Source organism: Typopeltis vanoorti, chromosome 13 (genome assembly GCF_054136105.1).
Source record: "Typopeltis vanoorti isolate ZY-2024b chromosome 13, IOZ_Tvanoo_1.0, whole genome shotgun sequence".
Lineage (NCBI taxonomy): Eukaryota > Metazoa > Arthropoda > Arachnida > Uropygi > Thelyphonidae > Typopeltis > Typopeltis vanoorti.
In genome coordinates, this window is record NC_143561.1 from 52,948,062 (window position 1) to 52,971,264 (window position 23,203).

Consider the following 23,203-nt stretch of genomic DNA (forward strand, 5'->3'; position numbering starts at 1 on the left):
ACGCGAACGGACTTAGAAACAAGATTCTGGAACTCCAAGAATTCGCAGTGAGATACAACCCAGACATCATCCTAATAAACTAATCCCACTTAAGACCAGCAGACAACCCCAAAGTTAGAGGATACCTCCTCCACAGAAACGACAGAATAAACTACAGAGGAGGTGGCACTGCCATTTTCATAAAAAGCCACATCGATCACCACTCTGTAACCAGTCCCCTCAACCAGAAATCTAGAGCTCTCAGGAATAGTAGTACTCACTACCTCAGCTGGGAAACTAACACTTTATGCAGCTTACAACCCTCCATCAAAGAATCTACTACATTCAGATCCGGATGCTGTCCTGGGCAATAAAGAGCAAGTCGTCATTGCCGGTGACCTAAATGCGAAACACCCTGCATGGAACAGCAAAACCACCAACAGAAATGGCTACACCCTCTTCAGCTACTCCAGTTCAAATTATGCAGTGGTGGCAGGCCCCACAGAACCAACACATCATAGTATGTATGGCACAGCCGACATATTTGACATTGCTATCCTGCAAAATATTAAGCTACAGTATAGCCTAGACCCTTTAAACGAGCTGACATCCGATCACAATCCAATCCTGCTCCAGCTGGGAAAGCAAGAACAACTGCTGCCTCCCCACCCACTCTATCTCATGGAAAAAACTACCAGAAGTACTGTCGGAACACATTGGACCTGTCCCTCACATCAGATCCATAAAAGAAATTGAAAATGCTGTCAAAAGCCTGACTCAGCAAATCAACACAGTCATAAAGGTTGTCACCTCTACCAAAACCACTCTTAAGCCAAACCGATTACCCGAAGACATCATGGATTTAATTAGGGACAAAAACAAAGCAAGGAAAAGGTACCACAACACCCGTGCACCTCATGATAAAAAGATCCTCAACAAACTGAACAATGAAGTTAGAGAAGCACTTAAAGCTCACAGGAACGAAAAATGAGAAGCCTCTATATCACCCGGCGAACACTCCATCTGGAACATATTAAGAAGCCTCAGAAACAAAAACAAATCTCTTCCCCCACTCAAGTCAGACAGGGGCCTAGTACACATGGATGCAGAAAAAGCTGAAGAGATAGCAAAGCACCTAGAAAAACAGTGTAGCCCTACATACGACAACTTGGACATCAAGCATGTCTATAAAATTCACCTCCCTGTCAGGCATGCACTAAAACTCACCAATTCCTGCAACAACAAACCTGCAAACACCTCACCAGTGGAAATCTATGAAGTTCTAAATAAGCTAAAGAATAAAAAAGCCCCTGGCCCAGATGGCATAACAAACAGAATAATTAAACTGCTGCCCCAAAGAGCTGTCATACATCTCACCACCATAATCCATGCCATGCTCCGATTTAACTATTTCCCCAGCTATTGGAAAGTCGCAGATGTGGTCCCAGTGCATAAACCAGGTAAAGATCCACACCTGCCTGAAAGCTATCGACCCATCAGCCTAATCTCAAACTTAGGCAAAATTGCTGAAAAAATCAACCTCTCCAAACTCCAAGCCTCAGTAAATGAGTTAAATATCCTTCCTAAGGAACAATTTGGCTTTAGACAACATCACAGTACTACTCAACAAATTCATAGGATAATTGAGTACATCACCACCGGCTACAATTGGCACCAACACACTGGAGCAGTTTTCCTCGACACAGCGAAAGCTTTTGATAAGATATGGCACTTCGGATTACTACACAAACTCATCTCAGCAGGCATACCATCAAGAATCGTCCACCTAATTAATCTTACCTCCAGGACAGACACATACAAGTCAAAATAAAGATACAGTTTCCAGTCAGCGACGGATCTCTGCGTGAGTTCCCCAAGGTTCCCTACTGGCAGCAATCTTATTCTTGATATATATGGTGGACATCCTACACAACCCAATGCCAGCCATCTTAGCACTCTATGCGGATGACACAGCAGAACTTGCCAGATCTCTACAACCACATCTCGTCACTAAAAAACTGCAAGAAAACCTACTAAAATTAGAACAATAGTTCTCCAAATGGAGATTACAAGTGAATCCCCAAAAGAGTATAGCGATACTTTTCACCAGAAGATTGGCAACTCCCAAGGGGGGGGACCTTTATCTATTCAACACCAAAATCCCTTGGCAAACAGAAACAAAATATCTTGGGGTAATTCTAGACAAAAGATTAACGTTCAACCCACCCATCAAAGCCTTATGCGCGAAAGCATCTAAAACCATTGCACAACTTTACCCCCTAATAAATAGAAAAAGCAAGCTAAATACCAGAATCAAAGTACTCCTCTACCTGCTGATGATCCGCCCCATAGTGACATATGCATCTCCAGCCTGGAGCCACACATCCAACACCAACATCCTCAGGCTACAGAGAGTGCAAAATAAGTGTTTGTGCATGATCTTGGATGCACCGTGGTTTGTAAGGAACATCCAACTGCATAGAGATACAAACATCCCTTACATCTACTCTTTCCTACTAACTACAGCAGAAAAATTCTTCTCAAAGATCTCTACACATCCCAACGATCTAGTTAAACAGGCAGCAAACTATGACGAAACTGACCTCTTCAAATACAAGAGGCCAAAAGCCATTCTAAATACTAGCAACAATGATTAATCTCCGTGCCCTCCCCCCCCATTCCAACTCATTCACAACTCTCCAACCAAAAAATCTAGTCCCCCACACCCATACTAACCACACCTTTATTCAACTTCCAGTGCTGATTTCTTGTTCTGGTCCCTCTAGCCAAGTACTGAAATATTTCCCTGCATCAATCCTATAAAACCCTTTAAGCAACTTAAATATTTATATCATATACCAGTGCTGATTCCTTGTTCTGGTCCCTCTAGCCAAGTACTGAAATATTTCCCTGCATCAATCCTATAAAACCCTTTAAGCAACTTAAATATTTATATCATATCAACCAACTTCTGCAATCCACACATCTTCAATCTGTCCTCAATGGGAATATTCTACAGACCATTCACCATCTTGGTCACTTGCCTCTGAATCTTCTCCAACGCTTCCTCATCCCAAAGAAACCCAGGAGACCAGACTTGAGCATAGTAATCCAGATGTGGCTGTATCAAGGCCTTAAGTTCGATTCTCATCATGACGGGATGAATCTTTATGTGGACTTTTTCAATCGAAGGTGAGTTAGCCGATCTCATATGGAGGTAACAGGGTTTTATCTCCCAGAAACTTGGGTTTTTCATCCCACATACAGACAAATTGGCCCTTCAGAAACGCACGCAATTTACAGACAGAAAATGTTAGCAGTTGGTGGTAGTGGGCAGTAGATGCCACTGATGTTGATGATTTGTCGTAGAGGTTCAGTGGAAACAGAGAGTTGTACATGTGTAGAGGCTTAAGTGCTGTAAGGACATCATGTTGGAGGGTTAATGGATTTTTAAAAACACTCAGAAAGGATTAAAACAGAATAGGCTAGCCTTTTTAAAAAGATGTTGGATACAAGAGTGATACTCAACTGCATTAAGCTAAAGGTTGGTCGATTGGTAGAGCCTCTGCTACTAATGGCTCAGTTAAGTAAGTTTTAACGCGGTTAGTAGTTGGAAGGGTACCAATCGTTCGATGCTGTTGGCACACTCTCCCTCGATGAGTCTTTGGACTCCCTGGAGGTGTCAAATAATAATAATAATAATTATAATAATAATAATAAAGATCAACTTTCATTCCAAAAAAGCCCTCCGCATATATAGCCGCACCAGCTTTGCACTAATGTGAGACCAAATCGCAGCTACTTGTGCCACCCTCTCCATGACGAACGCCCCCATTGGCTCCTTACAAATCAGAGCTCTCTGTGGTACTTAACCCGGAACTTTGGTCTATTCTCTCTAGCATCTCAGAAGCTTCCACACAGAAAGAATTTCAAAAAATAAAAGAGAAATATATCAAGAAATATAACAACCTCGTGAAAGCCAAACTGCAACTGCAAATTCAACCTCCAGACAGTCGTTAACCTATCTTCTAAAAGGCTCAATGATGATGCTGTCAGTGCCTTAAGCCTCGGCCACAATTTTGCGGGTGCTCCAAAAGAAGTGCGGTGCTTGACATAATGTTTAACATCGAAAGCGGATCTGTCGCTCAGCACTGGAAATAGTAAATAACATCAGGCTTGATGTCACCAACATCCTTGCCCAGTCTTTGCCTCCAAAAAAGTAATTTATCATCTGCCCAATGCACTGCTCTCATGAAATTACGGAAAGAGAAAAGTATCGTCATCACCAGAGTGGATAAGGGTAATGCCACAGTCGTTCTTAATGCTGCAGAATACAATCGGAAAATGGGAATTATTCCCCGAGATCGCTCAACCTATACCCCGATAGAACACGACCTACAAAAACACAAGTTAAAAACTTAAAAAACTTACTAAAAAAGTATCGTCCTGGCCCCCGAATACCGAATATACAGTTTACCAAAAATTTACAAACCCAATTCTCCATTAAGACCTATAGTAGATGCCACTAATGCACCTTGCTACAAACTGTCAAAACAACTGGCCAACTCTCTGAACCCCTCCCCCCCCTTGCTGGATTTTCCACATCCTATGTAAAAAACTCTCTACCCATTTTAAAACCCTCATAAAAAATTTACCCTTCAATAACACAGACATATCAGTAAGCTTTGACATCTCCTCATTGTTTACCAATATCCCCTTAATTGATACCTTAACACTCTTAAAAAACGTTTTTCCTTCTGACATCTTAGATCTCTTTTCCTTTGCCATCAATTCTGGGTATTTTTCTTGGAAGAACAAAATCTACAAGCGGATAGAATGAACCAGCATGGGTTCCCACCTCTCACCCCCCCCCTTGCCAATTTTTATATGGAAGATTTTGAAAAACGAGCCATAGACTCAGCCCCTTTCAAACCTTCTATCTGGCTAAGATATGTTGACAATGTGTTCTCTATTTGGCCTAATGGCCCAGACACACTAGACTCCTTCCTCAGTCACCTCAACAACCTACATCCAAGAATCCAGTTTACGATGGAAAGGGAAAAGAACAACTGTTTACCTTTCCTACACACCTTAGTTACACACCTTCCTAACGGTACACTTTCCTTCACTCTATACAGAAAACCCATGCACACAGGCAGATACATTCACAAACTCTCCCACCACCACCACCCTGCTCACCAATATGGCATTATTAAAACTCTTACCAAGAAAGCCCACAATCTTTGTTCGTGGAACCGCCCTTACTACTGAACTTGACCACATACACAACACTTTCCTCGCCAATGGCTACAGCAATCACAGTATCAAAAAATAATCAGTTCCTCCCCCATTCCCCGGTCTTCTCGTCAGACAGAGTTTAGAAATGCCATCACCATACCCTACATCCATGGCACATCTGAAAAAAATAGCCAAGATTTTAAACAAGTACAACCTACACACAGCATTTAAGCCCCACTGCAAACTTGCTACCCTTATCCGTTCTACAAAAGATCAGCTCCCTCCCCTCTCAGTGCCTGGAGTTTATAAAGTACCCTGTTCCTGTAAGCTGGCATACTTTGGACAGACTAGCAGATCAGCAACCATCTGCCTGGAGGAACACAAGTCATACATCTGCAACCACGACTATGGGCAGTCAGGCCTTGCTGACCATGTCTGGATACAACCCATAGGATCTCATGGAAAAAACCAGCATGCTCCACCATAGCAAATTCAAAAAAGAGAGACTATTCTTAGAATCAGCAGCAGCAGCAACTCTCAGAAATCAACCAAATCTTAATAAATACAGTTGCATTAAGCTTCCTAAGATTTGGGAAACACTTATCACCAGAGGTCCCACCCTACATTCCAGGCCACCTACAACTGCCCTTAGAGTGCGCTCCACCTAATTAGTACGTTAGTGTCATCCACATGGTTAGGCTGAGTATTGTCTGTTATTTGTGTTTATGTTACATTAGTTTTTTTGTAATCCCTGAAGATGTCTCAGTGACTGAGACGAAATATAGGAAGCATTAAATTCTGTTTTAATCTTTTTTGAGTGTTGTAAACAATCCATTAAGCCTCCAACACGAAGAGTTGTACAATAAGTGTCCTTCCGCGATGAGTCTTCGGACTCCTTGGAGGTGTCAAGAGTAGTAGTAGGAATAATAATAAAGAGGAATAACAACTTCTTTATCTCTGCTTGTTAATGTGTTCTTCAATAGCCAAGTAATCTTATGGGCTACCTTAGGAGTATGTCCTGTAAACATGAACTGTCTGTCTACCATCACCCCTAAATCTCTAACTTCATCTATTTCCTGGAGTACAGTGCCATCAATGTGATACATGGCTTGTAATCTATTTTTTTGTAAAATGCATAACTATACATTCTCCACATTAAGCTGACACCCATTATCTTTTGCTCATACTGACTGCCTATTTAAATCGTCCTGTAAGCTCTCCACATCGTCTTGATTAACTATTACTCTACCTAATTTCACATCATTAGTAAACAACAGAATATTTCCTTTCAGGTTATTTGCTATATCATTTATGTGCAAATTAAACAGCAATGGTCCACTGAACCTTGAAGCACAACACTATCACCTGTTTTTTTGCCTCAATTCTCCTCCTCCATATACCACTTTTTGATATCTGTCCAGCAGCCACCCTCTTATCTACTTAATCAGTGTCATGTCCATCCCCCATTTGTTCTAATTTGTATTCATGAGCAATATGAATATAGCATTCATATCGAGCAATATGAAACCAAAACAGTCAGTGATATGGGAAAATTTAGAATTTTTGGTGTATCACAATTTGTATTCTGTTTTCATCCCCACCTACTAAAAATATACAACCAGATATGTCTTTTAATTATTCTTTTAGTATAAATTAAAATTTCATAATAGCCATTTATTATTATCATTATTATTCAGGCCTCCATGGATTCAAAAGACTCATCGTGGGAGGTCCTTCCTAAGAACATAAAGTCTGTCAAGACTCATCGAGGGGAGGTTCCCCCCCCCTAAGAAACACAAAGTCTATCATACCACTCCTTAAACTCATTGACCGTTCTCGCTCTCACCACTCCATCAATCAATGCATTCCATGGTTCAACCACCCTCCATGCAAAGAAACCACTCCTCACCCTCTTGCTCACAGTTTCCTTTCATAACTTCCAGGGATGGCCTCTTGTCATCACTCCTTCCCGCTGTTCAACCAAGCAAAAGAACTCCCCAGTGTCAACCCTGTAACCATCTCTCAACAGTTTAAAAGTCTCAATCATATCACCTTTGATATCATGAGCAATATGAAATGAAACACTTGCTTCACGGATGTCTTTGCACAAACTAACTTACTTCCAATAACCTAACTGCTTAAATTTCCCTGAATTTGCACTTCAGCATGCTCAGTGAACAAAGCTGTCTCTCTAGATACTTAACACCAAAACCATTTAGATGCCATCCATTTATCATTCTTACTTACCAATCTCATAATTTTTTGCATCCTGCTAACCTCCCCCTTTCTCTCCCTCTCTCTCTAAAAGTATCACTTATAAACAATGTAATATTGATATATTTAATGTAAAATTTTAATATTCTGATGATTAACAGAATGCAAATTTTGTTACACAAAAATTCTAATTTTAATTGCTAAAAGAGTAATTAAAAGACATACCTGGTTGTATATTTTTAGAAGATGGGGATGATGAAATATTTGGATCCAAACTTGATTGAGGTAAGAGAATGGTGTTGATAATTACACTTTGCAACACTTTTCCACTCACAGTCTATTGAGATCCTCCATCAAGGACACAACATCAATTCTAATTGTTATAGTTCTTTCTCACTTTGCATCTTCCCAACAGCTGCATATTGTAAGTTAAACAATAATGGTCCCAAAACATATCCTTGTGGCACTCCACTAGTGACTTTCCTTTTCTGACTTCACTCCTCCATACACAACCAGCTGATACTGTTTAATACATGACCTGTGGAAGGATCATCATTTTTTTTTTGTCGGCCTGATTGGCTGAGTGGTTAACATATCAGTTCTCCAGTCAAAAAGCTGCGAGTTCAAATCGCGCTATGGGCATGGATATTTGTGATTGTCTGTGAAAATACTAGTTGTGATGGTGGACAGTAGGTAGCATTGGTGTAGATGATGATGATAGTTGTGGTTGGTTGGTGGTTTTGAGTGGTGGAGATGGAGAATAGTGCCTCCCCCTCAATGAGTCTTTGGAATCCTTGGAGGTGTCATGTAAGAATAATAATATCATCTGTTTCAGTTTAGCTGCTAGCTCCTCATGTGACAGTCTATCAAAGGCTTTTGAAAAATCGAAGTATACCACTGTATACACGTATCTCCTTTATCCAGTGAAATTGTCACCTTGTTATAATACGAAGTAGATTGCTATAGCATAACTTCCCCCTAACAAACACATTCTAACTGTCATAAAGAATAGTGGTATTATCAACCCTTACTTGAATCCCACTCCTCACCAACCTCTCTAATACCTTAACAACTCCAGACAGGCACACAGATTGGCATATAATTTATAGCTGTCTTATCTCCCTCCCCCATTTTTTTTTTAAGTGGAAAAATTTTTCCCACCTCCATTCGTTTGGGACTCACCCTATTGCAAGACTCTCATGTTAAACAGGCGTGCCAAAGGCGCTGTCAATTCCCTAGAGCATTCCTTCAAGACACACAGTGATATATTGCCAAATTTATCACTGTGTGTGCGTGTATTCCTTACGTATCTCGTGCTCAATCAGTTCCTCCACCATACCTGCTACACTCAATTTTCTCAGGAGGATGATATACACTGACAAATTTCTCATTGAATACTTCAAGTATATCTTCTGCATTAGTTACCAATCTGCCAGTATCATCAACTAGCATTCTTTCATAGTCATTTTTCTTCTACTTGCAACATATCGAAAGAACTTCAAGGACTTTTCTTAGCTTTTTTCTTTTTAGTTTGCATTTACATTCATAATAATGATTAAACAGTATAAACAACACCTAGAGTTAAAATACATTTATTAATCTCACCAATATTTTGCTGGTTTTCTATCCAGCATCATTAGAGCACAATGATAACTGTGATAGGCACATAGCACTAAACTAAGTAACTGTAGAAATTATTTAAATTGTAACTGACACCTAATGTCCCTACATGGAACTCTCAAGATGGATAACTATAAAGTTAATTTAGAGAAGTCCAGTTATTATGTCTTAAAATGATAGTCTCCCAGATCTCTGGTAATTAAGGCAATCATACTTGTTGAGGTTGAGAGAGTGCTTCATAATTGATGCTGATTCTAAGAATAGCCTCTCAGACCTGTAATGACTTCTATGTAATATAGATATTTTTCTCAATCTGATTCTATGTGAAGGAGTATCCAGAGCATGGTAGGTCAATCCTGACTTGCCATACAGATGATCTCAATGTAATTTTTGTGTTCTTCAAGGCAGTTGTTAACTGATCTACCTGTCTGTCTAAAGTAGGCTAAACTGCAGGCACAAGGAACTTTATACACTCCAGGATGTTCAAGAGGATGTAGTTGATCATTAGGAGAAGGTAGCTAGCTGAATGACAAATTTGCAAGTGGTATGGAGATCATAATTGCTCACAACTTTGGCTATATATATATATATTTTTTTTTTTTTTTGGTGTACCCTTAACATATGGGATAGGAATGATTTTGCTGTGATCTGTGTTGGGTGCAGAAGGGATTATGGGTACATGTAATATTTTATCTATTTTTTATGGGTTCTAACCATTGGATAAAAATTTGCAAAGGTCCCTGAGCTCAGTTTCAAGGGTTGTGTCATTTGAACAAATAACCTTAACTCAGTGAGTAAGTGTTTTGAGGATGGTAGCGTGATTGTTTATGTACATACTTTCCACTATGAATGGGTTTTATGTAGTTGGAGAAAGATAACAAGCCATTACAAAGTTGGTTTGAAAGTTTTTTCACTTGGTTATACTATAAATATGTACATTTATATTTATACTATATATTATACTTTACATCTCATCTCATCTCATCTTCTTTATACCCTCTTTTACCTTGCGGTGTCGAGGGTCTATTGATCATCGGACCTCAATCCGTTTACAGGCCATAGGATATACCTATGCCCCGGTATATCCTATGGCCTGTAGTGTTAAGTTCTCAAGGCCAGTTTGTCTGCTTTGCGGGATGAAAAACCCCAGAATAAACTGGGGGAAAAACCCTGCTGTCCATGCCCAAGACTGGCTAACTTGGCTATGGCTGAGGAAGATCCTTCAGCTCCTCACGACACCGACGGGAATCGAAACTAGGACACTCCTTCCCCAGGCATATGGTTGCGAAGTGCATAACCACTAGGCTAACCGCACGGACTTATACTTTACATTTATACTATAAATATAAAGGAATGCAGAGAACTGATCAGGGCTTCTAACCTAATGTCCAATCCTCATCTTCTCATGGTGCACCCTGTTAGGTATCTACCTAGATACTGAACAAACAAGGATGGGCTGGCAATTTGGGATTTAGCCGACGAAATTGTATTCTTATTGGCTTAAACCAAAGGGGGTGCTTAAGGGTCAAAGCTGTATAACTGAGAGGAGACCTCCACATAGCCTTTAAAGGAATGCGTAGAACCGACCAGGGCTTCTGACCTAATGTCCAATCCTCACCTTCTCGTGGTGCACCCTGTTGGGTATCTACTTTGATACTGAACGAACGAGGATGGGCTGGCAATTTGGGATTTAGCCGACCAAATTGTATTCTTATTGGTTAAACCAAAATAAAAAATGATGGTACAATATGACAAAATTTCATGCTGGCTGGGGCGTCGCCCGGTTAAACAAGGCCCCCGTTGTTTTCGCCAGGGAACCAGGGCGAACAGCGAAAAGTCAGCTACTGGAACAAATCTGAAAACAAACCCCAACTCAACATCACCAGAGTTAAAGATCGGTACTATCAACATAAGAAGCCTGAATGGCAAAGAAATGGAGCTAGCTGAGGAATTAGATAAGTACCAGATCGACATAATAGGGGTGACTGAAACAAAAAAGACCAAAACTGGTGAGATCTTTCTGAGCAATAAATACAAAATGTTATATTCAGGCAATGACAATCAAGGAAAAGAAGGAGTAGCCATAGTATTCAACACAAAATACGAGGCTAATCTTCTTGAATGGCAGTCAGTCTCAAGTAGAGTAATGTGGGCAAATATGAGAATGGGGAACTGGACAATGAGACTTATTTGTGCCTATGGTCCCACAGAAGGTTCTACTAAGGTAGAAGTGGAGGAATTTTTTGAGGCTTTAGAAAAAGCAACTGACACAATGAAAAAGGAAAAGTTGGTCCTTGTTGGGGATCTAAATAGTAGAGTAGGAAATGATTGTGAGACATACAAAAATATTTTGGGAAAATTTGGAGAAAAGAGCAAAGCTAATAATAATGGCAAATATCTGTTGGATTTCTGCTCAGGACATGGACTGGTTATTACTAACACCATGTTCCAACATAAAAATGTGCACAAATTCACATGGAGAGAAGAGGCTAGGAATAAGAAAAGTCTCATTGACTATGTTATTGTTGATAGTGATGTTTTCTCCCTGGTGCAGGACACCAGAGTGTACAGAGGATTTGAAATTGGAAGTGATCACTATTTAGTCTTGAGCAGGATGAAATTGAATTTCATATTGAAAAGAATAACATGTAAGAAAGTTTTAAAGCGAATAAAAGTTGAGCACCTCTCAGATGTGAACTGTAGACTAAAATACACAAAGATTATTGAAAAGAAAATGAAAGAGTTTGAGAACAGGAATCAAACCTTGGAGATTCAGTGGCAAACTCTGAAGGAAACATTGATTGATTCAGCCAGAGAGGCATGTGGTGAGGTTGTGTGCAAGGATAAAAAAATCAGAACTCCCTGGTGGACACAGGAAGTTAAAGAGGCAGTGAAGGAAAAGAAGAAAGCATATCAAAAGTTCCTGGCAAATAAGTCAGCTTTTACTCTTACAGAATACAGAGACAAATGTAAGAAAGCTAAACAGTGTGTAAAACTAGCTAAACAAAAGTCATGGGAGGACTTTGGCAAGAATATAGAAAATAAATATCAAGAAGGTGGCAAAATATTCTGGAGGTTGTTGAAGAAGCTTAGGAATGGAGGAAAGAGTGCTGTAAAAGGAATTAGAGATGATAAAGGTGAAATGAAAACAGGAGAAAAAGATATCCTTGAAGTATTGAGTAATTACTTTGAAAAACTGCTAAATGAAACAAGCAGTGATGACAGCACAGTGATAAAAAACACTGACCAGGCATGCAGTCAGGAATACATATCCATACTTGAAGTAGAAAAAGCCATCAAAGGCTTGAAATGTGGAAAGGCAGCAGGAGTAGATGATATTCGACCAGAAATGTTGAAGTATGGTGGTATAAGAGTCTTACAGTGGCTGCACTGCATAGTTCAGAAAGCCTGGACAGAGGGACGAATTCCCGATGATTGGAGTAGAGCTCTCATAGTACCCATATATAAAAAGGGAAATAAAACTGAATGTGAGAATTACAGAGGTATTTCCCTACTGAGTGTTCCTGGCAAGATCTATGCAAGTATACTTGAGAAACGGTGGAGAAGAATTGTGGAAGAAAAGCTTGGTGAAGAACAAGCTGGATTCAGGCCAAATAGAGGCTGTCAGGATCAGATCTTCACTTTACGACAAATAGTCGAGAAAGCATGGGAATATAACAAAGATCTGTATTTAAGTTTTGTCGATTTGGAAAAGGCACATGACAAGGTGCCAAGAGAGAAGTTATTCAATACACTGCAGTTATATGGTGTCAATGGGGCATTATATCAAGCAATACTTAGTCTTTATTTGAGTTGTGAGTCAGCAGTTAGAATTGAAGGAAGTACAGGAAGATGGTTTAATGTTAAATCTGGTGTGAGACAAGGATGTACATTATCCCCTCTGTTATTCATTATCTATATGGATCACATTATGAAGGAATGTGGTATTAAACCTGATATCAAAATTGGAGATGTTTAATGTCAGCTCTTTGCTTTATGCGGATGATGTTATACTTCTAAATAAATCCGCTACAAGTCTGCAAGATTCTCTGACTAAATTGAATAGCTGTTGTAATAGCTATGGTATGAAGGTCAGCAATAAAAAGACAAAGACAATGAAAATAGGCAGAATCATCGAAAATGTCAACTGTGTTGTGAATGGAGAACTTGTGGAACAAGTAAAACATTTCAGCTACTTAGGCACAATTTTTACTGAAGATGGTAAACTAAATATAGAAATAGACAACAGAATCAACAAAGCTGGTATCGTGGGAAGTCAATTGAATAAATTCATATGGAATAAGAAAGAAATTAGTCGGAACACTAAATTAGCTGTATACAAGACTGTATTCAAACCAATTTTAACTTATGGATCTGAGAGCTGGGTCAGAAGTAAAACACTTGACCAAAGACTAGAGACCGCAGATATGAGAGTCCTGAGAAAGATTAGAGGCGTGAACAGATGGCATCAATGGCAATATCATATTAAAAATGAGGATATTAGGAAAGAACTTGACATTGTCAGCATCCTGGAATGCATTAGCAGAGCTAATCTCAGATGGTATGGTCACTTAAATAGAATGGGAGAGGAAAGATTAGCAAAACAAGTGTTCTCTGCCAGGTTGGCAGGAAAACGACCCAGAGAAAGACCAAGATATAGGTGGATTGATACGGTACAAAGTGCCTTAGACGATAGAAATATAAGATCTGATAATGTTGGAGTCTTGACAAGTAACAGACTGATTTGGAGGAAAATTGTAGATAGGAAGTTAGTAATGATGTAATTTTTTCATGTAGTACTGTCATATCCTGTACACCCCTTGAGGGTACATGGCAGGAATTTGATGATGATGATGATGATTGGCTTAAACCAAAAAACAAAATGATGGTACATCATGACAGAATTTCATGCCAGCTGGGGGGCGTCGCCTGGTTAAACAAGGCCCCCGTTGTTTTTGCCAGGTAACCAGGGCAAACAGCAAAAAGTCAGCTATTGGAACAAATCCAAAAACACACCCCAACTCAACATCACCAGAGTTCAAGATTGGTACTATCAATATAAGAAGACTGAATGGCAAAGAAATGGAGCTAGCTGAAGAATTAGATAAGTACCAGATCGACATTGACATAAACAAAAAAGGCAAAAACTGGTGAGATCTTTCTGAGCAATAAATACAAAATGTTATATTCAAGCAATGATAATCAAGGAAAAGAAGGAGTAGCCATAGTATTCAACACAAAATACGAGGTTAATCTTCTTGAATGGCAGGCAGTCTCAAGTAGAGTGATGCGGGCAATTATCAGAATGGTGAACTGGACAATGAAACTTATTTGTGCCTATGGTTCCAGAGTAAATTCCTCCACTTCTGTTAATGTAGAAATGGGGGACTTTTTTGAGGCTTTAGAGAACGCAACTGACACAATGGAAAAGGAAAAGTTGGTTCTTGTTGGGGATCTAAATAGCAGAGTAGGAAATGATTGTCAGACAGTGGCACACTCATAGGGAAGGCAAAGGGGTCCTGGCCCCCCAAAGAAAAAGAAAAAACACTAGAAAATTCTCCAAAAATCTTTTTCTAATTAAAATTAATTTTTTAAATTTATGTTGTGTCGTGTCTTCTATTTCTGTACTACTTATGAATTAGCTATCATTGCAGATGCCCAGTCATAAGTCGTATGCGATGTGTAGTCTGTATTCTCAAATCGTCTACTCACCCCCCCCCCTGACGACCACCACCACCAAGATTCAATCCTCAGTGCGCTACTTGTCAGACATACAAAAATGCTTTGGGAAAATTTGGAGAAAAGAGCAAAGCTAATAATAATGGCAAATAACCTGTTAGGTGCCAAGAGAGAAGCTATTCAGTACGTTTCAGTTATATGGTGTCAATGGGGCATTATATCAAGCAATACTTAGTCTTTATTTGAGTTGTAAGTAGTTTAGTAATGGTTATTACAAAAACCATGTTCCAACATAAAAATGTGCATAAATTCACATGGAGAGAAGAGGCAAGGAATAAGAAAAGCCTCATTTATGTTATTGTCAATAGTGATGGTTTCTCCCTGGTACAGGACACCATAGTGTACGGAGGATTTGAAATTGGAAGTGATCATTATTTATTCTTGAGCAGGATAAAACTAAAGTTCATATTGAAAAGAAGAACATATAAGAAAGTTTTAAAGCTAATAAAAGTTGAGCAGCTCTCAGATGTGAACTGTAGACTAAAATACACAAACATTATTGAAGGAAAAATGAAAGAGTTTGAGAACAGGAACCAAACCTTAGAGATTCAGTGGCAAGCCCTGAAGAAAACACTGATTGATTCATAACGAGAGGCATGTGGTGAGGTTGTCTACAAGGATAGAAAAATCAGAACTCCATGGTAAACACAGGAAGTTAAAGAGGCAGTGAAAGAAAAGAAGAAAGCATATCAAAAGTTCCTGGCAAATAAGTCAGATTGTGCTCTTAGAGAATACAGAGACAAATGTAAGAAAGTTAAACACTCTGTAAAACTGGCTAAACACTGTCCTCCCATGACTAAACAAAAGTCATGGGAGGACTTTGTCAGGAACATTGAAAATAAATATCAAGAAGGTGGTAAGATATTCTGGAGGTTGTTGAAGAAGCTTGGAAATGGAGGAAAGAGTGCTGTAAAATGAGTTAGAGATGATAAAGGTTACATGAAAACAGAAGAAAAAGATATCCTTGAAGTATGGAGTAATTACTACGAAAAATTGCTAAATGAAACAAGCAGTGATAGCACGGTGGTAAAAAACACACAACAGGCACATAGTCAGGAATACATATCCATACTTGAAGTAGAAAACGCCATCAAAGACTTGAAATGTGGGAAAGGCTGCAGGAGTAGATGATATTAGACTAGAAATGCTGAAGTATGGTGGTATAAAAGTCTTACAGTGGCTGCACTGCATAGTTCAGAAAGCCTGGACAGAGGGACGAATTCCCGATGATTGGAGTAGAGCTCTAATAGTACCCATTTATAAAAAGGGAAATAAAACTGAATTGTGAGAATTACAGAGGTATTTCCCTACTGAGTGTTCCTGGTAAGCTTTATGCAGGAAGTTTATTTTGCACTTGGTTAGACTATAATAAATTTAGTTTAATCCTTTATCCAAGTGTAAGCAAACAAAGTTTGCGCCTGAAAATATCTTGGCAACTCGTAGCAAAGATGGACAAAGCTCTCATCACTCCTTGTCTTAGTATCTCCCGTAATGCAAAGCACATCTCCTAGCGGACATGTATACTGCTATGCATTAAGGGATAGTGGCCCCTCCTGATGCGGATGTCCACAGTTCTTCCTGTTTGACCATGGTAAGCTTGATGACTATGGTCAAACAGGAAGATAAGCCCTTCCCATTATCTGTACCTTATTTATTAATTAAAAGTTATTACTGTGGACTTACGTGTTATTTAATAATTATACTATACCACAGGTACCTCTAAAAAACATGGAGAACTACAACAAAACAGTCACCATCCCATACATTAAAGGCACATCGAAAAAGATATCTAGAGTTCTCAATAAACATCAACTATGCACTGTATTCAGACTGTGTGTCAAATTAGCAACTCTCATCCGTTCACCCAAGGACAGCATCTCTCCTTTATCACATCCAGGAGTCTACGAAGTACTCAGCTCATGTGATGAAGCTTACTACGGTCAAACAGGAAGTACTGTGGACATTCGCATCAGTGAACATAAAAAATACATCCGGCACTAACGCTATGGCAAGTCGGGCCTAGCAGACCATGCTTTGGATACCACTGCACGCAGGATCAACTGTAAGAAAACAAAAATACTGCAACAGAAGCCTTGAAACATACTCTGAATCTCAACAAATATGGCTGTATAAATTTGCCTAAGATTTGGGAGACAGTCATCTTAAGACATAACTAGTGCCTGCTTTCTCTCTCTCTCTCTCTCGCTCTCTTTTATTTTTTCTTTAACATAGAGGGCACCTAATTAGGACTTTATTATGGATATTATGGGTAGTGGTAATACAACACAGTATTACCACTACCCATAATATCCAGTGGGATAAAGCTATTCTCCTTCATAGATGCAGGTTCAAAAATGAACGCTTCTTTAAAGAAAGTTGTGAAGCTATTTTACACCGACTGAATTTAAATCGAAATGATTCTCTCTCTCTCTCGAAGATCTGGGAGACTTTTATTTTATGTAATCATTAAAAAAACAATTATCTTAAATATTAATTATTTATTAATTTCTTTCATTTCCTAGCTCGCGACAACGATATATTTTAATAGGTGATCCACCGAATGTTCATCACTTGTATTCCATTCCTATCTGTTTGTAACACTGAAGATGTACTATTAATTTTAGTATGAAGTATCTGTACCTTATTTATTAATTAAAAGTTATTACTGTGGACTTACATGTTCTTTAATAATTATACTATGCCACAGGTACCTCTAAAAAAAAAAAAAGACAAAAGATCAGCAATAAGTCAATAAATAATTATTTACTTATCATTCTGTGTTCTAATATATACTGTCAAAATTAATCAACAAATAAATTAATTGATGTGAAATCATCAGCCTCTATATACGAGTAGCCCAGTCGTGAAATGACTGCACATGCAAACTTTGTTTGCTTATGCTTGGATAAAGGATGAAACCAAGAATATCATTTCTTGGCATCTTTAATTTATAGGCAGTTGTGTCACTAGCATATCTAAAAAGGAGAGACTATTGTTACTTTCTTTTTTTGTGGCAAAGCTTATTTTGGGTGTCCTCTCTAAATTGACTTTGTAGTTATCCAACCATGTGGGGACATTAGGTATCAGTTACAATTTAGATTGTTTCTACAATTACTTAGTTTAATGCTGTGTACTTGGCACAGTTATCATTGTGCTCTGATGATGCTGGATAGAAAACCAATGAAATATTGATGAGTTTAATAAATGAATTTTAACTTTTGACATTGTTTATACCATTAAGCATTATTATGAATAATGAATGACACCATCCCTATTCTCACATTCTCATCTGTATTGACATTGGTCTCACTTCACTTTCCTGCCTATTTACATTTTCTCTGACTTCTACTGATACCTTGTTTGCATTACTGACTGCACTTCTTTCCAGCAGTGGCCTATTAAGATGCCTCACTCCAAAACCATTCAGATGCAATTCATCACTATTATACAGTATATTTGTGCCTCAAACTCATACCAAATGTTCAAACTGCACTTGTTTCTCTTCACACATTTCCGCTAACATTCCATTCAGGATCTCTGCTCTCCACTGCAACTCATCACTGTCATATATGGGCAACACACAAACTACTCTTCCTACCACTGTCTTCAATAATCTCCTGATATCCATTTTCACATTCTCCCTATGCATAACCGAATCATTTGTTCCCACCACAACGCTGACCTGGTTGGCCAAGTGGTTAGCCTATCCGCTCAGCCATGAGACTGCAGGTTGAAATCCTGCCAAGGGCATGGATGTCTGTGATTGTCTTATTAACCAATTACCATATGTACTGCTGTGACCTGCGTTCTGGCACAGTATGACCTTTAATGTGCCAGACCTTTAATGTGCTCATATCCGATGCCTCAATCACCCTGTTCATCCTCCCTTCTGGAAAGCAGACCTTCTGCACCCTCTCATCTATCAAACCTAGAGAATCTCCATATAGTGCTATTCTTGAGTCATTTGCTACTTCTTTTTCTTCCCAATCTTTCATCTCATTTCTCATCCTAATCATTTCATTTTTTTTTTAATTCTTGCATTCCAGCAACTGTTTCCACTATTGCTCTCTCAGTCAGGCTTTGTTCTGTTCTGGCAGAACAGAACTACATCAGGTATTGCAGCACCAATCAGGCTCATTTCCAATTCCACATGGTTGCTCTCTTTAGCTTTTTTGAATCATTTCTGCATTACTGTCATATTCTCTGCATTCATGATAATATGAATGCAGAGAATGTGATATCATTCATATTATCACTCTTCTGCCTATCATTCTAAATCTTACATCCATCACCACCTTTCATCTGCTTTTCTTCACTTTCTGTTCATGACTTTCCTTCAAATCACTGCAATCCATTAAAATATCACACCTTTCTGCAGATCTTCACCCTCTCACTTCTTTTGTTTAATCTCTCAACAAACACATTAACTGCATGGATAGGCTTATGTGTTCGTCACACATGTTGCATTGGATTTAAACGGTATTGATGTGAACACAAATTGATAAGAAAATAACTATTTATTAGCTTAAAAGAAGTCACCTTAACCAAAGAAGCCACGAGTGCATTAAGTCGTGGACACAATTTTGCAGTTACTCCTAAAGAAGTTCCAAAAACCAAAATAATGGCTTCTGTTGAACACGGAATATATGACCTGCCTCCAGCAATAGCCAATAATATTAGGTTCGACGTGGCCAATATCCTAATCCATTCTAAGCCTCCCAAAAATAATATCTCACATAAAGGCAAATAATGGCTCTAAAAGAGCTATGCAATAATAATCACATTACAATAACCAAATCAGACAAAGGAAACGCAACCATAGTAATGGATACAACAGAATATAAAAGCAAAATGCACACACTTCTCCAAGACCGGTCAATATATCAAATTATAGATCGCAATCCCACCAACTCGCAAAAGAATAAGGTATGCAAGTTATTGAAAAGTCACTTCCTGGCCAAAAGAAACAGTCAACAAACTCAAACCCTTTCATGTTAAAACATCCAGAATATAGCCAAACTACTAGCCACTTGCACAAACAATTCTCCCTCTTTTGTTAAAAATTCTACACACCTAAAAAGTATTTTAGAAAACTGCACCTTAAATAGTTCAGTTTTGATATCACCTAATGGTGAGTTTTGATATCACCTCATTATTCACTAATGTACCATTGACTGAAACACTTAACTTACTAAATTCACAATTTCATCCTGATATATTTCAGCTATTTAAATTCACAATACAGGCAGGTTATTTTACATGGAAAGGGAATATATACAAACAATTAGATGGGACAGCTATGGGATCCTCCCCTTTCTCCCCCCTTAGCCAACTTCTACATAGACCATCTGGAAAAGCTAGCTATCAACACAGCCACTCTCAAACCTAGTCTCTGGCTATGCTATGTTGATGATGTGTTTGCTATTTGGCCACATGGCCCAGACACATTGAATACATTTCTAGTGCATCCAAATAGCCAGCACCCTAAAATCCACTTTACAATGGAACTAGAAGCCAATGACTGCCTGCCCTTCCTGGACACACTGATCACACGTCTTCCAGAAGGTGCCTTATCATTTTCGATTTATAGAAAACCCACACATAGAGATATTTACACAAACAATCACACCATCACCCTTCTCAACAATATAGTATCTTAAAAACACTAACCCATAGAGCTAGAGCAATCTGTTCCAATGACATTACTCTCACTGCTGAACTTTCTCACCTGCGCCACACCTTCCTAACCAATGGCTATAATCCCCATAAGATAGATAAAATACTAAATGCTACCCAGAAATCCCCCCCCCCCACTATCTACCAAAGAAGATTACAACAAAACTATCACCATCCCATACATTAAAGGCACATCTGAAAAGATATCTAGGGTGCTTAACAAACACCAACTGCACACCGTATTTAAACCTTATGTGAAATTGGCAACTCTCATCCATTCACCTAAGGACAGATTCACTCCTTTATCACATCCAGGAGTCTATGAAGTGTCCTGTTCTTGTCATCGAGCCTACTACAGACAGACAAGAAGAACTGTGGACAGCCTAGTGAACACAAAAAATATATCCGGAACTTTCGCTATGCCAAGTCGGGTCTGGCAGCCATGCTTTGGATACCCCAGCACACAGGATCAATTGGAAAAAAGCAAAAGTACTGCACAGAAGCTTCTACAAGTCAGAGAGGTTCTTCCTGGAATCAAAACAGAAGCTTTAAAACATACTCCAAACCTTAACAAGTATAGCTGTATAAATCTACCAAAGATTTGGGAGACAGTCATCCTAAGACCAAATTAATATTTATTTATTTTAATTTTATTTATTTCAAAACTTTGGACTACTGTTTTTTTTTTTTTTTTTTTTTTTTTTTTTTTTTTTTAACTTAGATGGTGCTGTAGTAAGACTTTAGTCTTGTGTTGCATGCTGCAATTACTTATACTAGCCGCACTATCCTATCCTATCCCAATGGCTTTAACAGGTCTTTAAGGCCCACAACCTTCCAAGCATGCTTGGATTTCGTAACCGAAATACAAGGATAGAATGGTCACTCCTGTGCCTCAAGGTATTCTTGGGTGTATCTTTGTGTGTTCAAGGGGCCGGTTTGCCTGCTTGCGGGATGAAAAACACCAGATAAACTGACGGAAAAAACCCTACTGCCCGCGCCCAAGACCGGCTAACTTGGCTATGGCTGAGGAAGATCCTTCAGCTCCTCACGTCTCCGATGGGAATCGAACCTAGGACACTCCTTCCCCAGGCATATGGTTGTGAAGCGCAAAGCCACTAGGCTAACCACGCGGACCTACTAGCTCCACTGTTACACCAAATTGTGGTTGTCTCGCATTTGTAACAAACTTTGTTTGCGTGCTCTGAAGTTGCTGGATATAATACCAGCAAAATATTAGCTTTTAAGTTAATAAATAGTTATTTTCTTATCAATCTGTGTTTGCATCAATACCGTTCAAATCCAAAACACATTAACCACATTTGCCCATGCATACATATTGCATACTCCTGACAACAAACCATCTTAGTAAAATCCACACTGTCAAACACACACACAATTTTTACACTATGCATGTTGTTGTTCTTATCACTATTTTTGCTTCATTAACTGTAAACTATTGAAGCTGGTTTGTTTGTTCATTTTGGGTGCAGTGGAAGTGGGGGGGGGGGGAGTATTATTATTATTATTAACTCCAGACCACCATGGGGTCTAAAGACTCATTGTAGAAAGCCAACATTGTTACAAACAAAGCCTATCAAACCATGCTTTAAACTCATTCATATGCCTGAGTTAGTGTTGGTACATTTTGTAGATTAATGCATTTTTTATTGTGATGTTTGAATTAAGTAGGTTTTGCTATTAATAAGTAATTATATTTGATTTGAAAAATTTTTCCATTCCTCTGTGGCCTAAAAGAGGTCTTAACAATTTTTGTTTCTATCTATATAATTACATGACTATGGTTTAGTGTATTTTCCCTTTATTAAAATGCTTGTTTTATGAGAGATTTTGATGCATGAGAGCAAAATGCATAATTACATAAAAATGGAATATGTAATTTTGGCTTAAAGTATTTTAAAACCATGTTAGTTCATTCCTATTTGCAATAGTGAATGCAAAGTGATAGGAGAGAAAGAGTGAAAAACTTATGGTCAGCTTTATATGTATATGTGAAATTGAATTTAGTAGCCAATGTGAAGGGGTATTGAATAAGCAAAAGAACAAGATACATTTGACTGCAATTAGAGAAACAGTTGGGTAAATAATATGCCATAGTAAATTTTATTTTGTTTCAGTTTTACCTACAGATGAAAGAAGAAATTACTCGTGAGGAGTTTCTGACAAGTGTATGGAAGATGATAAAACATGCATATACAGGAGAAAAGGTATGCAACTTTTTTCTTCTTCTTCTTCTTCTTTTTTTTTTTTTTGTAATAATAATCCTATCTACTATCCACTAATTGTGAGACATGGTCGGATGAGAATGACATCCTGATAGGAATAGAGATGGAAGTATGATATGTTTTGTGAAGACAGAAAGGGAGTTTGAGTGCTATGAATGATAGAGAAAGAGTTATGTCCATATAAAGTAGAGATGCAAGAAGGAAATAGTGCCAGTGGGTTTGAGGCGGTGTGGTGTGAGATAGAGGTGAATAGAATGAAATACTTAGTTGGATGTTGTTATAAACCTGGTAATGTTGATGGTAGTGATTATGAAATGTATAATCAAATTGACCAAGCAAATAAGAAAAGGGTAATCATTATGGGCGATTTTAATTATAGCAGTTTAGACTCGGATGATGAGATAGCAACTGGAAGTAAAGAAAACAAGTTTCTCGAGTTTTTGAGAGGACACACGAGGATTGAGGGTCTTGGATTTGATCATCTCATCAGAGGG

At 38.6% G+C, this 23,203-nt stretch overlaps 2 protein-coding genes across 4 annotated transcripts in view; one reads left to right on the forward strand and one right to left on the reverse strand.

The window, feature by feature from the left end:
• The window catches only part of LOC150100155 (glucosidase 2 subunit beta-like), a 283,833-nt gene that overhangs the window by 94,619 nt on the left and 166,011 nt on the right, over positions 1-23,203 (forward strand). For all 3 annotated transcript variants that reach the window (XR_016549237.1, XM_090402550.1, XM_090402551.1), the window contains exon 7: positions 22,602-22,691. Coding sequence is in view for 2 of the 3 variants with exons in the window: in XM_090402550.1 (XP_090258676.1) it covers positions 22,602-22,691 (90 nt within the window). In the remaining variant the exon portion in view is untranslated. The remainder of the gene's footprint in view (positions 1-22,601; positions 22,692-23,203) is intronic.
• Cdk12 (Cyclin-dependent kinase 12) overlaps positions 1-23,203 on the reverse strand; it is a 585,582-nt gene that overhangs the window by 27,638 nt on the left and 534,741 nt on the right. The gene's annotated exons all lie outside the window — the stretch shown is intronic.